Source organism: Lampris incognitus, chromosome 16 (genome assembly GCF_029633865.1).
Source record: "Lampris incognitus isolate fLamInc1 chromosome 16, fLamInc1.hap2, whole genome shotgun sequence".
Lineage (NCBI taxonomy): Eukaryota > Metazoa > Chordata > Actinopteri > Lampriformes > Lampridae > Lampris > Lampris incognitus.
Genome location: NC_079226.1, coordinates 15,702,764 through 15,715,412, shown reverse-complemented (window position 1 = coordinate 15,715,412; position 12,649 = coordinate 15,702,764). Strand labels below are relative to the sequence as shown.

The 12,649-nt window shown below is 46.3% G+C and overlaps 2 protein-coding genes across 2 annotated transcripts in view; one reads left to right on the top strand and one right to left on the bottom strand.

Annotated features, from left to right (window-relative positions):
• tfb1m (transcription factor B1, mitochondrial) overlaps positions 1–12,649 on the bottom strand; it is a 33,084-nt gene that overhangs the window by 5,348 nt on the left and 15,087 nt on the right. The gene's annotated exons all lie outside the window — the stretch shown is intronic.
• On the top strand, positions 6,034–6,765 carry LOC130126555 (claudin-20). Its single transcript, XM_056296131.1, has one exon. The coding sequence runs from the start codon at positions 6,034–6,036 to the stop codon at positions 6,763–6,765; it is 732 nt and encodes a 243-aa protein (XP_056152106.1).

Here is a 12,649-nt window from a genome sequence, read left to right as displayed (position 1 = left end):
TTTAAGGTGTGGGTGCATCAATTGAGGGGAACGGACCTTGCATTATGAAAATCAATTCCTCCACCTGTCACATGGACATGCTGGGATGAGGTTGAGTGTTTTCTATCTGGTTGCAGTATGCCTTTATCAGTGCCTCGGTGATGCAAGATCAGACCACCATCTGTTTGGAAGACGCCGTAAAAGGGAATGCCTTTAATTTCACTCTCTGCTGGAATAATTAGGCCATTTGTATTCCGCACTCCATGATTTAAGACAGCGGCGTGGGGGAAAAGTCGATATTGGGACTATACAGCCAGCAGCATTTCAGCCATCGGCTTGTCCAAGTCACTTTGCCTCCATGATTTATGGACGGCATCGCAACACGGCTTCACGAGGTAGCACCACTGTAATATATCCCACTGCCTGCCATTAATTCTCCCCTGATAACCTTAACACGCAAGGAACTTCCATCTTAAATCACATGCCGCCGCCCTGGCCCTCCGCTCAGGTGTTTTGAGCATGCCCTCACTCCCCTCTTCCACTGATGTCCCTCAAATGCTTTGCGTCTGCCGAGAGATCCTGAACCGAGATCACAGAGTGACTTATTGACCCTCTCCGACAACCTTACTATCTCTCCCCTGCTCTGACTCCCATTCCTCACCCTTCTTTCTCTAAATGTGTGGCAGGAGGGATCATGCAAAGCAGGGAGGTAGAAATTGCTCTATTCAAGGAGGGAGAAACAAGCAAATCATAACGCCTAAAGATTTCTAGATGAATTTGGCCTTCAAACTGGCTCATTACATAAGGAGCTATGTTCAAGCTCATAGAAATTCCTCTCACTCTTATTCCAGCTAATTTGGTAGAATATTTTTAAAGCCTCTTTTCTTGCACACTTATCTAGCATGCTGAAAAATATAACAATAAAACCCAACACACCTTGCATTTCCAATCAAAATGCAGGCCTTTTTCTGCAGGTACCCATATTCCCCCACGGGACGACATTCAAAGAGGGCAAATTATAACAGAACTCTCCCTAAAAGTCACATGTCTGTTTATGTCCACAGCTCAAGCCCTATTCTGACCCACTTCCACACAATGCTCACACATCCATATTAATACCCTTTTGCATTTCCATATTTCATGCGCTTGACCCTCCCATACCTCAGCAGGGAACTCCATTACCCCCTGCTTCCTCCTGCGGTTCTCCAAATCCCACTTCCCATGTCCACCTCTGACAGCTCTTTCTCCCCGAGTCCTTGCCCAATGGCGTGCGAGGGGTAATTTGTCATATCCCTCTGAGCGGAACCAAGATGAGCTGGCAGGGCCCTGGGGCACCAGCAGCTATACCACCTGAACAACCAACACTCATGCCCTTATGTAACAGCAGGTTCGAAGATGGAGCAGGGAAATGGAAATTTAAAAAAAAAGAAAAAGAAAAAATACTGAGCTTTGGAATACATGAGACAAAAAAAGCCCACTCGGATCCCACAACCAAGGGGGGAAATGCTGCATTAATCATGACAATACCTTGAGAAGACAACCTCCATTATGTCACTGGAGCAGGACAGGCTCCCAGAGAGGAGAAGGCGGCAGTCGATGCCTCTGAATGTACCGAGGTGCCGTGGTTGGTGGGGATGGGGTGGGGGTGGGATGGTGTTTCTCTGGCATCCTACACAGGCTGCCCAGTGCACTGCTCAACCTCTTTGAAAAATCGCCCTGGGCACATTGATAGAAAGACTGAAATGTAGCCTTCGTCCTTGAGCAGTTCAGCTCCTCAGAGAGGTTTTCCTGACGGACAAACTTTATCCAAAACTTGCAACGAACAGAGCAGAAACTGCGTGAATGAGGATAATGAGACAAAGGGCTAAACACAGAGAAACGGTTCCCATCAAGTCCAGTCATTATTTTCATTTTGACCGGCTCTTCTAAGAATCATAAATGCCACACCAGCTTGTGCACTTGGATTTCAATCCCAGTAGTGGAGAAAAAAAATGTGTGAGGAGCTTTTAAATCAACCCAGCCCCGGCTATTTCACAACATGTCACTACTGTTTTGCCTCTGAAGGATTTACTAATTCTGTTCCTGGTGAAAATGGGCACAGGCCCCCACAACAGGACACGATTGCACTGACAGCGACATCAGTTACCACACTGCACCTCGGACCTCAAACACGAATAAACCACCTTTGCCGGACGATAAGCGCAAAATGCAATTACGCACAACAAAAAAAAATGGGGGAGAGGGGCACTAGAAAGAAAATGCAAATTGACCAATAAAACTCCCCTTATGTGGAGGAAGAGGAAGAAGCGGCAGGGTCGGGCTGTGCCTTGGAGCCATGGTGCGGAAAGGGTAGGGGCTCGGCTGGGAGGTGATAAAATAAAAAAGGGACCATGCTTATAATAGCCTGCCATGTCTTCACACATCACAGCATCACGCATCTGCACTCCCCCGGGTACATGTTAACAGTGCTTTCCTCTTCTCCCTCCCCACCTTTATTTCCTCTCACCCCCTCCTCTCTCGACTCCCATTTTATTCATTTATTTATCTCCCTTCCTGCCGAACAACACCAGCATCAGCACTTAGGATTTCATCGGTTACAAGGAGACAAGTCACACATGTGCACGTCTTGCTGTAATGCATCTGTAGACAACTGGAGGATGTCCCATCTTGCTGCAGTGGCATCCCACAAGGATGCCCTGAGGATGTAGTATTGAAGGTCAGCAGCAGCAGCAGCAGCAGCAGCAAAGCCCAGGTAATACTGCCAAAGTGTTTATTGTCTCCTACGCTCACCAGATCTCATCTCAAGAGCGGGTCTCTTAGGGGTTGTGTATTGGAGACAAAGTGGGGGATGGAGTGAACACTGGGTCAAATTAAACAAACAGATCAATAGATAAACAAATCAATCACCAGCAGCCAATCCGCATATAATGACCCCGAACCCCCAAGGTCTATCTATGCCTGGCTGTTATCTTTGTTAACATAATTCTGCTGCACGGGCACATCAAAAACTCACACACACATACACACACACACACATCCATCTGTGTTGTCAAGGGTAACACATCTATTAGTCCTATTTGTTTTTTTGTTTTTTTTTCTGTCTCCCATTTCGTCCTCTTTGTCATTCACGAATCAAGGCCATCCTGGCCCCTCCCTCCCTGCTCCATGTCCTCCACAGATGGGAGAAGAAGATAGACAAGAGGGGTAGCAGCTGTGGGTTTAGCCTAGCAATGAGTACTTGCTGATGAAGATGATGCCCCGGGGAGGGTCACTTTTGGCGTGGTGGCATGCACATGCGCCTTGGGCCCTCTGGTACGTTACAAAAACAACAGAGGTATCTTCAGAGGACCGATATCTAGCAATCTATTCTAGCCATAATCCAAACAGGCATTTACTTTCATCTCAATCTGAATGGGTTTCCCGGTTTTCTCCTAAGAGCCCGTGTCTTGAAATGCTGTCGGAATTTCATATCTTTGACTGCAGTAGCGCACTAACACAATAACGCTACAAAGAACTTGGGAGGACGCAATTCTAATTATGTGTCTGAATGCTCCGTATATAAAGCTAGTGGAGTTGTTGGATTTGACTTTTTTGTCCTAAAATAAACAAAAATGAGAGTGACAGTTTGACAATTGAACTAAATTACAGGTGCACATTTGGTCAAAGCACGGCAAGAATTCAAAACCAAGCTCCGGGGGCGCCCCGGTAGCCTACCTGGTAGAGCGCACACCACATAAGGCTGAGTCCTTACTGCAGTGGCCTGGGTTCGAATCAAGCCCAGGCCCTTTGCTGCATGTCATCTCCTCTCTCTCCCCTGTCTCTTTCCCTCTCTCTCGACTATTGCTGTCAAATAAAGGTGGAAAATGCAACAACAACAAAAAACAAGCCTCAGTACAGCCAACTTGATTTTGGAGAAGGAATCATAAGCGGATGGTCATACAGTATAGTCTTCCACAGAACTACAAAACGACTCAAGAAAACGATTTCCTCGGGTTGCCCATGTTTCGGGTCAATCGGCCAATTTATTCTGCCAGTTTAAGGATGGAAGGAAAGTGGGGTTAGCGCCTGGAGTTTGAATGTCTTGGCTCCTGGCAAATTGTAGCCGTGTGTGGTGGATTGTGTTTACATCAGATCTGGTCAAACCTGGGTTGGATGGCTAATTTTACAAAGTTAGGCCATATTATTTTCTCTAGAAATACTCATTTGTTGGCTAGTTGTGATAACTATACATAGATGTGTTAAAACGTTTTTTATTTAGTAATAATAATTTCCAAAACATAATAGTCAAAATGAAGAAATAGATTATAACTGTATTTTATTTTAAGGTAATTTGAGGAATACCAGTACAAAATTTTTAACAAAGGTTTTTTTTCTACATTGTATGAAGTGTAAAGCACCGGGTGTTCAGTGACGTCACAGGTTAGCGGACGATACGGCTCCACGTCTCTCGGGCAATTTCCAAAATTACTATCTTCACAACAGAGACGCAGAAAAGAAAGAAAGAAAGAAAGAAAGAAAGAAAGAAAGAAAGAAAGAAAGAGCCGGTGAACTCTGTCAAGATTTCGTCTTAAATTATATGATGATTAATTTCGATTTTAATCCCGCCTTAATTCTCGAAAACATAAAAAAAAACAAATTAACATTTCTCTAATCCCGCGTCTGGCTTGTTTCTCGTGCAATGCACGCGGGAGGACGCCGTTTTCGATCGCACGCCGAAACGTCACACGTGAAACCAACTCCACACATCCGCTCATCCTGACATTACGAGTCACAACATCGCATACACTCTGCTGCTGCTGCTGCTGTTGTTGCTGCTGTTGACGACGTGAGACGAGACGAAGGCAGCATTTCACAATGAGTTATTTCAGAGTCGTGACGTAGAGACTGTTGCCCGGCGCGGAGAGCCTGCCTCGGTCAGACGGCGGCGCTCACAGAGGCTCCGGGCTGAGGGCGTGTGTGTGCGTGTGTGTTTGTGTGCGAGAGTGTGCGTGAGACAGAGAGAGAGAGAGAGAGAGAGAGAGAGAATGTGTGTGTGTGTGTGTGTGGTCCGTGTAGCCGGGCTGTCTCGCTCCACCGGGGATGATCTGCCGCCACCGTTAAGGGAATGGACGACTTCTTAAACGGCTCCGCGTCGTTGCGGGCTGGACCCTCGCCCCGTCTTTCAACGTGTGCATGTGTGTTGACAGAGATCACCGTGACGCGCCTCAGCCAGCAGCTCTGCACCAGCCGAGGTGAGGGGTTTCAACATCCGCTTGTTTTGCATGATCAACTCTGCTCGTTTGGGCTTCTTATAGTCCGCTCTTGGAAATGAACTGTCAGTCTTGATTGAAGGTGGAGAGAGGCGCATTGAATTGGCGATTAAATCTGATAACAAAAAACAAAACTGCGATTGTAAAGTTTGGTTTTTTTGGGGGGTGGGGGGCAATTGACGGGAATGTATGGTTTTTTTTTAGTAAGGTAAACACGTCAAATATAAAATTGTTTAAAACAGACTCTGGTGCGTTTGGAGTGTAAGGCACTGAAGACAGGGTGCTAGAATCTTACATTTAATGGGTAAGGACACTGCAGCTTTAAGTCCACATAGCTATTGAGCAGTGCAAATACCACAAACTCATTTCTCCCTCTCCAATAACAGCCCTATGGGGCGCCAGCACGGGGAAGAGGCAGACAGCATATAGAAAATGCACACACGCACAAATCCCAATGTCTTGCTTACGGATGGTCAGCCAAAACCCTGCTCTTAATCATGTCTATTTCCTTTCCCTGGAGAAAAGTGTGCGCTTGTGTGGGATGAGCAAAGGGAGAGTGCGAGGAGAACTATTCAATTCGATTTCTAATTTCTGTCTCTCTCCTCCGGTACAGGGGAGCCACAGCTACGAACGGAGGAGCTGAGGATTTGACTGGCAGCTGGTGTACTACTAGAAGAGGGGAGTGCGGCGGCTGGGCAGGGGGGGTCGTGGTGCCTGGCTGGCGCTGGGTGAATGCTGCCAAGCAAGGGAGGGGGGCTAAGGCGGCGGCAGCAGCAGCAGCATCTGCATCAGCGTGACAGAGAGGATGGCTTCCACTGGCATGCAGATTTTTGGCTTTGTCCTGGCACTGCTGGGCATCATGGGTGCCATGGTAGCCACTCTTCTGCCCAACTGGAAGGTGAGCGCAGACGTGGGCTCCAACATCATCACAGCCATCTCCCAGATGCAAGGGCTTTGGATGGACTGTACATGGTACAGCACGGGCATGTTTAGCTGCACTCTCAAGTACTCTGTGCTTTCACTACCTGCCTACCTGCAGACTGCCCGCACCACCATGGTGCTGTGCTGTGTACTGGCTGCAATGGGCCTCTGCCTGGCCACCCTGGGACTTAAATGCACCCGTTGGGGGGGTGGCCGGCGCTCCAAAAGGCATGCCGCAATTGCCAGTGGTGGCTGCTTCGTGGCCGCCGGCTTCCTGTGCCTGGTGCCTGCTTCCTGGTTTACCAATGAAGTCATCACCAACTTCCTGGACTCCAGTGTGCCCGAGAGCAATAAATTCGAGCCTGGCGGTGCCGTGTACGTTGCCTTCATATCGGCAGGCTTCCTCTTTGTTGGGGGGTCTATCTTCTGCATGTCCTGCTCGGGGAAGAGGCACGGCCCTCAGGACCTGGTCCTGCTGCCTCCACCGGACAAACTGCTGCTCCAGCAGCAGCAACAACAGCTTCTTCAGCAACAGCAGCAGGAGCTCCAGCACCAATACTGCTCCCTCTCTCCCTTAGACAATAAGACAGGGTACAGCCTGCAAGACTATGTGTAATAAAGCAGTACTGCCCACGCCAGGGCTAAACGGCGATGAGCCAGGGGGAGAAATACGTGTCACGGCTGTACTACACTCCAGGTTCTAGGAGGAGGAGGGGGAAAAAAAGCAGGGAGGAGGACAACAACTTTGAATCGTTTTTTTCACCCCTCTTGTATTTTGCTCCTCTCTCTTTTTTGTTGTTGTTTGTTTGTTCTGCAAGCACAAGCAGTGGATATATTCCCAAACCAGTGTCTTGGAACAGACGGCGGGTGTGAGCGTGTGAAACGCCAGGATAAGGTGCTGCAGAATTGGAGGGAACCACTAAACAAATGCAGATAAACCTTCATCAGTAAATCACCGAGAATACTTCCCTGGGGAATGGATTAAACAGTCAAGGAAACCCTCCGGTCCAGACCCCCCCCCCCCTTCCTCGCCAAAGGTTTGAAGTGATAGAGAGAAAAAAAAGCAATCATTTAGCTGCTATTTACAATCGTTTGGTACCCTCCCATTCGGCTAAGTCGGCAATACGATGCCTCAGAGAGGCGGCAGTAGTGGCAACCTTTTCATAGCAAAACATTGCAGTTTTTTGTATACCCATCCACTAGAATGCCAAGGTGGAACTGATGGAAATTAATGGTCATATTTTTGTTAGCTAATAGAATGATGTTGATATTTTGCCTCTAAAGCATGCTGTGTGGAGCCTCAGTGTATTAATACAGCAGAATGCCTGGTAGAAGACTGAGTCATAGCCACACAATGCCTGTGCCTGAAAAGCTGTAGAAACATTAGCCTGCTGAAATAGTTCAAAGAGGACTGTCAGGAGCAGTAGACAGAGGCTGATGGGCTAAAGATTAGACAGAGATGCAGCCCAACAGATACCTGGCTCTCTCCCTGCCAGGGGAGGTGAGAGACGGAGAGAAATTGATAGAGCTTCAATTTTCCAACAGAGCGGATTCTTTCCATTCAAACAAAAAACAGCCCACCTTCTCCAGCTAGCAGCTACTCTTTCTGTGCATATGCTCAAACCCACGGACACACTTGTATACCCCTTTACACCCACAGGTACACACACACACAAGCATAGAGAATGCACAGCCACCTCTACGCATCTAAACATATTGGCAAAAACCACATCACGCCTACAGACATTCACACCCATGCAGCCTCACATGGATGCTGGTGTACAAAACCCCTCAAGACACACACTTAGGCTTTAGCATGTGCTTTTCATTTTTCTATCCACCTCCTCACTGCCATGGAAACAGAATCCAGCACCCAAATATCTTCATTGTCTGTGGGTCCGTGTGTGCCACTCAGTGCTTTTGAGGAGGTGGCAGTGGGGGGATCTTTCTCTCCATGGCTCCATAAGCTCTCTGCAGAGCCCATGCTTACACAGGGTTACTATTACTAATCCCCTTTAACCAGTGACATGAGGCAACATCCCTCTGTTAGACAGACAAAGATAATGGGAAATGTTGCTTTTTTATTGTTTTTGTCCGCTGCTATAGTTTCTATGACATGCAATATGAAATGCAACTAGAACCACTAAAAAAAAAACCCATCAAGCTGTACAATGGGACATCAATAAAAGCAAGAGAGTGGTAGAGAGAGGGAAAGTTCTCGAGTCATAGTTGACTGAGCGGCTGTGTGGCAGGCATCTAAAAAGGCTTGAGTCATTCCCCACATGTGTTTTGTTTTCTGAGTGCATCAGCGGAGCACGTATGCAACTGGTCTGCACCTGCCGAGGGTTTCAGAGTCTGCATCAGCAGCCATTTGACTACACCATCTTTCCTTTTATCACCTGTCAGTTCTCTTCCCTGTCCTCGTAACATGCCGCATGGATGCAAACCTTGATAAGGAGCACAGATGCATGTTGAAAGCATGAACACACTTAACTCCCGCCTACTCATATGTCAGCTGTACCGTTACAAGTTCATGTAGTCATGCTCCAAAGTGTGTTCAGGGGTTGGGAGGTATGCTGTTTCTAGACAGAAATGACTGCTTGAGCGACAGGACCTGGCAGTGATGAATGCGAGGCAGTGCATTCTTTCTCTCCCTCACTCTCATAAACATGCAGTTTCCTGGGGGAAAGCAGATGGCTAAGCCCATCTCGCCACCTACAGGCTGCTGCCGGCACGCTAGGGGCATCTCTGCGGGCATCACTGAGAGTGCTGGCAGTCCAATAGTGCCAGGTTTCCACCCCATCCGGACTACCCATCATGCCCAGCACAGACCATAGCCAAAAGAACTGGCACCTCGACAATACGTCACACTGCCCAGGCACCATAACCAATGCAATAAGTAAAGAATGTGCTATATTGTTAACCAATACCAAAACATAACGTTTTGAGAATGTGCCAAATCATGTCATGATGAATTTTAATGCCTGTGGTTGTTTTATTAATTTTATTGTTTTCTAAATGAATTACATGTTGGCATTTTTTTTCTTTGGTTTGTGACTTGTTCAGGCAGATCAAGTCTCATCAACTCGATACTTGTGTACAGTTCGATGCAGCTTTCCAGGGATACTCGCCATCCTCGTAATCCCTCCTGTCCAAAAGCCCAGCACCATTTCCTGATGAGTTCAGGCAAGGCTAGTTTTACGGGGAAGACCCAAGTACGTAGTTTTTTTTTTTTAAACGTCACACTCGTTTGTGTAAGGATTTCTTGTTCGTTGAAGCTCTGTGTTCTACTGTACACACGTACGACCTCATACTTTATGAGCTCATACTTTTACTACTGAGGGATAATGCCTTTCATTTTGTTTTAATATAAGATACTGTGTCCATGCCATATCTTCTTTATAAGAAGACTACTCAACTGCACCTTTGCTCATATTACATGTTTGACAGCAGTTTGTTTCAAGTGGCTGAGCATTCTAAGCTCTCCGGACCAGTACAAATATACATAACACAATTGACAGTCTGGAAAAAACGCGAACCATTTCTGTCTTATAGGATTCAGTGGGCAAATTGAAGCTGAAGATTTCTCTTTTCTGTGGCTGTGCAGCTTGGTCATCAACAAATTGTTTCATTAGCTTATACATGGGCCCTAAATGTCTTAAGAGCTGCAGCTCTTCTGCATAAACCAAGACAATGATTATCGTTTTGATAACTGCAGCTTATTTTTGTGGATGCTTTAGCACTTCTTACTTTGCCAGAGCATATTTATGAAGACGAACCTGCTCACAAGTTCTGGTGCCATTGTCTCAGTGTGCTTGTGCAAGTAGTTATATTTTTTACCAATAAAACTATTTTATGGAAGCAAATATGCCAACACAATCTGGAGTATGTGCATTTGTGTGTGTGTGTGTGTGTGCGTGTGTGTGTGTAATCAGCAGGGGATGGCACTCAGCTTCCTGCCAAATCTACAGATTCTTGGACGGTACAGGGCAGGCTGTGCTGAGTGTAGGCAGACAGGCTTGTTCATTCTGCTACCACAGAGCCACTGTGCACAACACATGGAAAAACAGTTCAATTGGAGACAGAAAGAGGATTTCACTCTCGCTAAAATGTGTATCCATAAAACATTACAGACATTGTGCAAATGGGCTTTAAAAAGACAGGAGTTCTCCCCTTTAACACTGTCCCAAGTCGGGGCTTGTCACTCCTTACCGAGATGCAAGCAGAAGGAAATGCACCAATGTAATAACAACAAGCCCCATGTGGGTATAAAAGAAGCAGGATCTGGTTTGTCTACTGTGTCTCACTCAAAATCAGTGACATAATGACAACATGTGTAGGCTAGTTGTGAAGTATGTAGTCCTGATAGGACTGGAAAGCAACAGCTGGTGGATTCCATTTGTCTGGTTCAATGGAACAAAAAAAAAAAAAATCCTTAGTATGCAGGAGGGCCAGACACCCCATGTGGGTCTCACAGGTGGAAAATGTTATTAAATTACTAACGGGAGTTAGTAAAATTAACAAACAACACACACAAATGGCTAAGCAACGGATCCAGTCTAAGTGGGAGAGGAGAGAACATAGTGCAATGTCCAATCTTCTGGTTGCAGCTGAGCTTCATCAAATTGGCCTAGCCTGTGTGAAAACATGTTTTTCCGGCTCGAAATCAGCCTAACAAAAACATGAGGGGGACCAAAACAGATCGAAATGACTACCGACGGCGAGACCATGACGCATTTGGTTCTCGTGAAATACTGTGCGAATCCCAAATTTTCTCATGCTGCATGATGAATATCTTCATCCTTTACACAAAGCTTGGGTTCAAAGAGGGAGCGCACCGCACAGTATTTATATCCGAAGAGCATTTATATTTGTGTCATGAAGCCTATAGACTGCGGATGGAAGGCTTATAAAATAGTTAGTCTCCGAGAGAATCAGGGCTCTCATTAAGGTTGATTGGATCCTAGTCGACAACGACCAAGGGAGAATGTGCTTTTCTGAAACAAACATGGATAATTCAAGGCTTTCTCACTCGCTCTCATGCTCTTTCTCGTTATGCAACAAGAGTGGAGATCAAATAAATGACTCCTCTCACAGGGAAACGCTAATAAGATCCGCTCCTCTGTGTATTTAACCTACATTTTCCTTCAAAGGCTTTCACCCTGAGCTGCCGTCGTGACAGATCTAGAATGTGGGTGCGGATGGGAGGTGGGGTGGGATATGGGGGGGGGTCGCTGTAGGGGATTTTTAACCTTGTCATTTCCGATGAAGGGGTTAATGCCACTCGAGGCCTATGGCGGACCCTTTCCTCTATCTTCCCTACCATGTCGGAATTCGCAGGTCACATGACTGACCTGAGCCTGACTGGATGAAATCGGCATCTTTGAAGATCGACAAGAAAATGAAGAGACACAACAGATGCAGCAGATGTGAACGATAACGAGGAAAAAAAACTGCATGCAAAAGCCATTGCTGGCAGGCATGGAAGAGCAAGACAAATAGTAGTCCCTGTTAAGGCACCATCGGTCATCAACACTCCCATCAACAATAACCACGCAGCGGCTGAAAATACAGGCGGGCCCAAATTGCTCTAGTATGTCATCGTATCTAATGTGAGGCTCTCTGCTCTGGACAAGCACCACGCTCATGAAGGTTCATACTGGAGATAAAATGTGGTCATCAACGCTGGGTGAGAATGACCTTCCTTTGTCTATGCCATTGTTCCCCTAGTCTCTTGTGCTTCATATGAGGCGGGGGAATAATAGCAATGACCTTGGCTGGGCTGTAAACTGCTGAGAGAGCAGTATAGGCAGGGGAGATGACAAAAGGGGGCTTGTAGGAAAAACAATACACTGATAGTTCAAAACATATGGGGGGGGGGCTTTAATATTTCAGCTTTAAGCATTGGAGGCTACGTGTTGCTGGAAGATGAAGTGGGCTGGAGGTGAGGAGCGCTAAATTCGATGGAGAGAAGTCATTCATCAGTTTTCGCCAACATACTCTCAAGCTGCAAATGAGCCATTAAGAGTCTTGTTAGGGGTGTTTGGAATTCACTTTGCTCTAACTAAAGGGACACAGAAAGTGTTAGGGTGAGCATAACAGCACAATGACAAAGCTAGAGTAGAGGTGGCTATTGCATACTTTCAAATCTGCACAAAAAAAGCCCCACCGGGGTTAGCAATTAAGAAGATAATTGTTAATACCAGAAACGACCATATCAACACTGATTGTGTGTTTTGAATCACTGTGGATGTCATCTTTTCGGTCATAGTTACCGTTGTATTTGTTGTTGTTGTCCAAAATCTAGCGGCACAGAACTACCATCATCACATCAAATCTACACCTGCAGCCCCCACTAAAAATCCTGCAATAAAGTCACATAATAAAAGTGCTTCAAGTTTAATTTGGAACCATAAAAAAAGACCCTTGAAGTTAATAGCTTATGTACTGATCCCTTTCCCTATCATTACAGTGGGCTTATTTTCACAGATTGCGTTCCA

Coding starts and splice junctions, on each gene's coding strand:
- LOC130126555 (XM_056296131.1), top strand. CDS start 6,034: ATGGCTTCCACTGGCATGCAGATTTTTGGCTTTGTCCTGGCACTGCTG.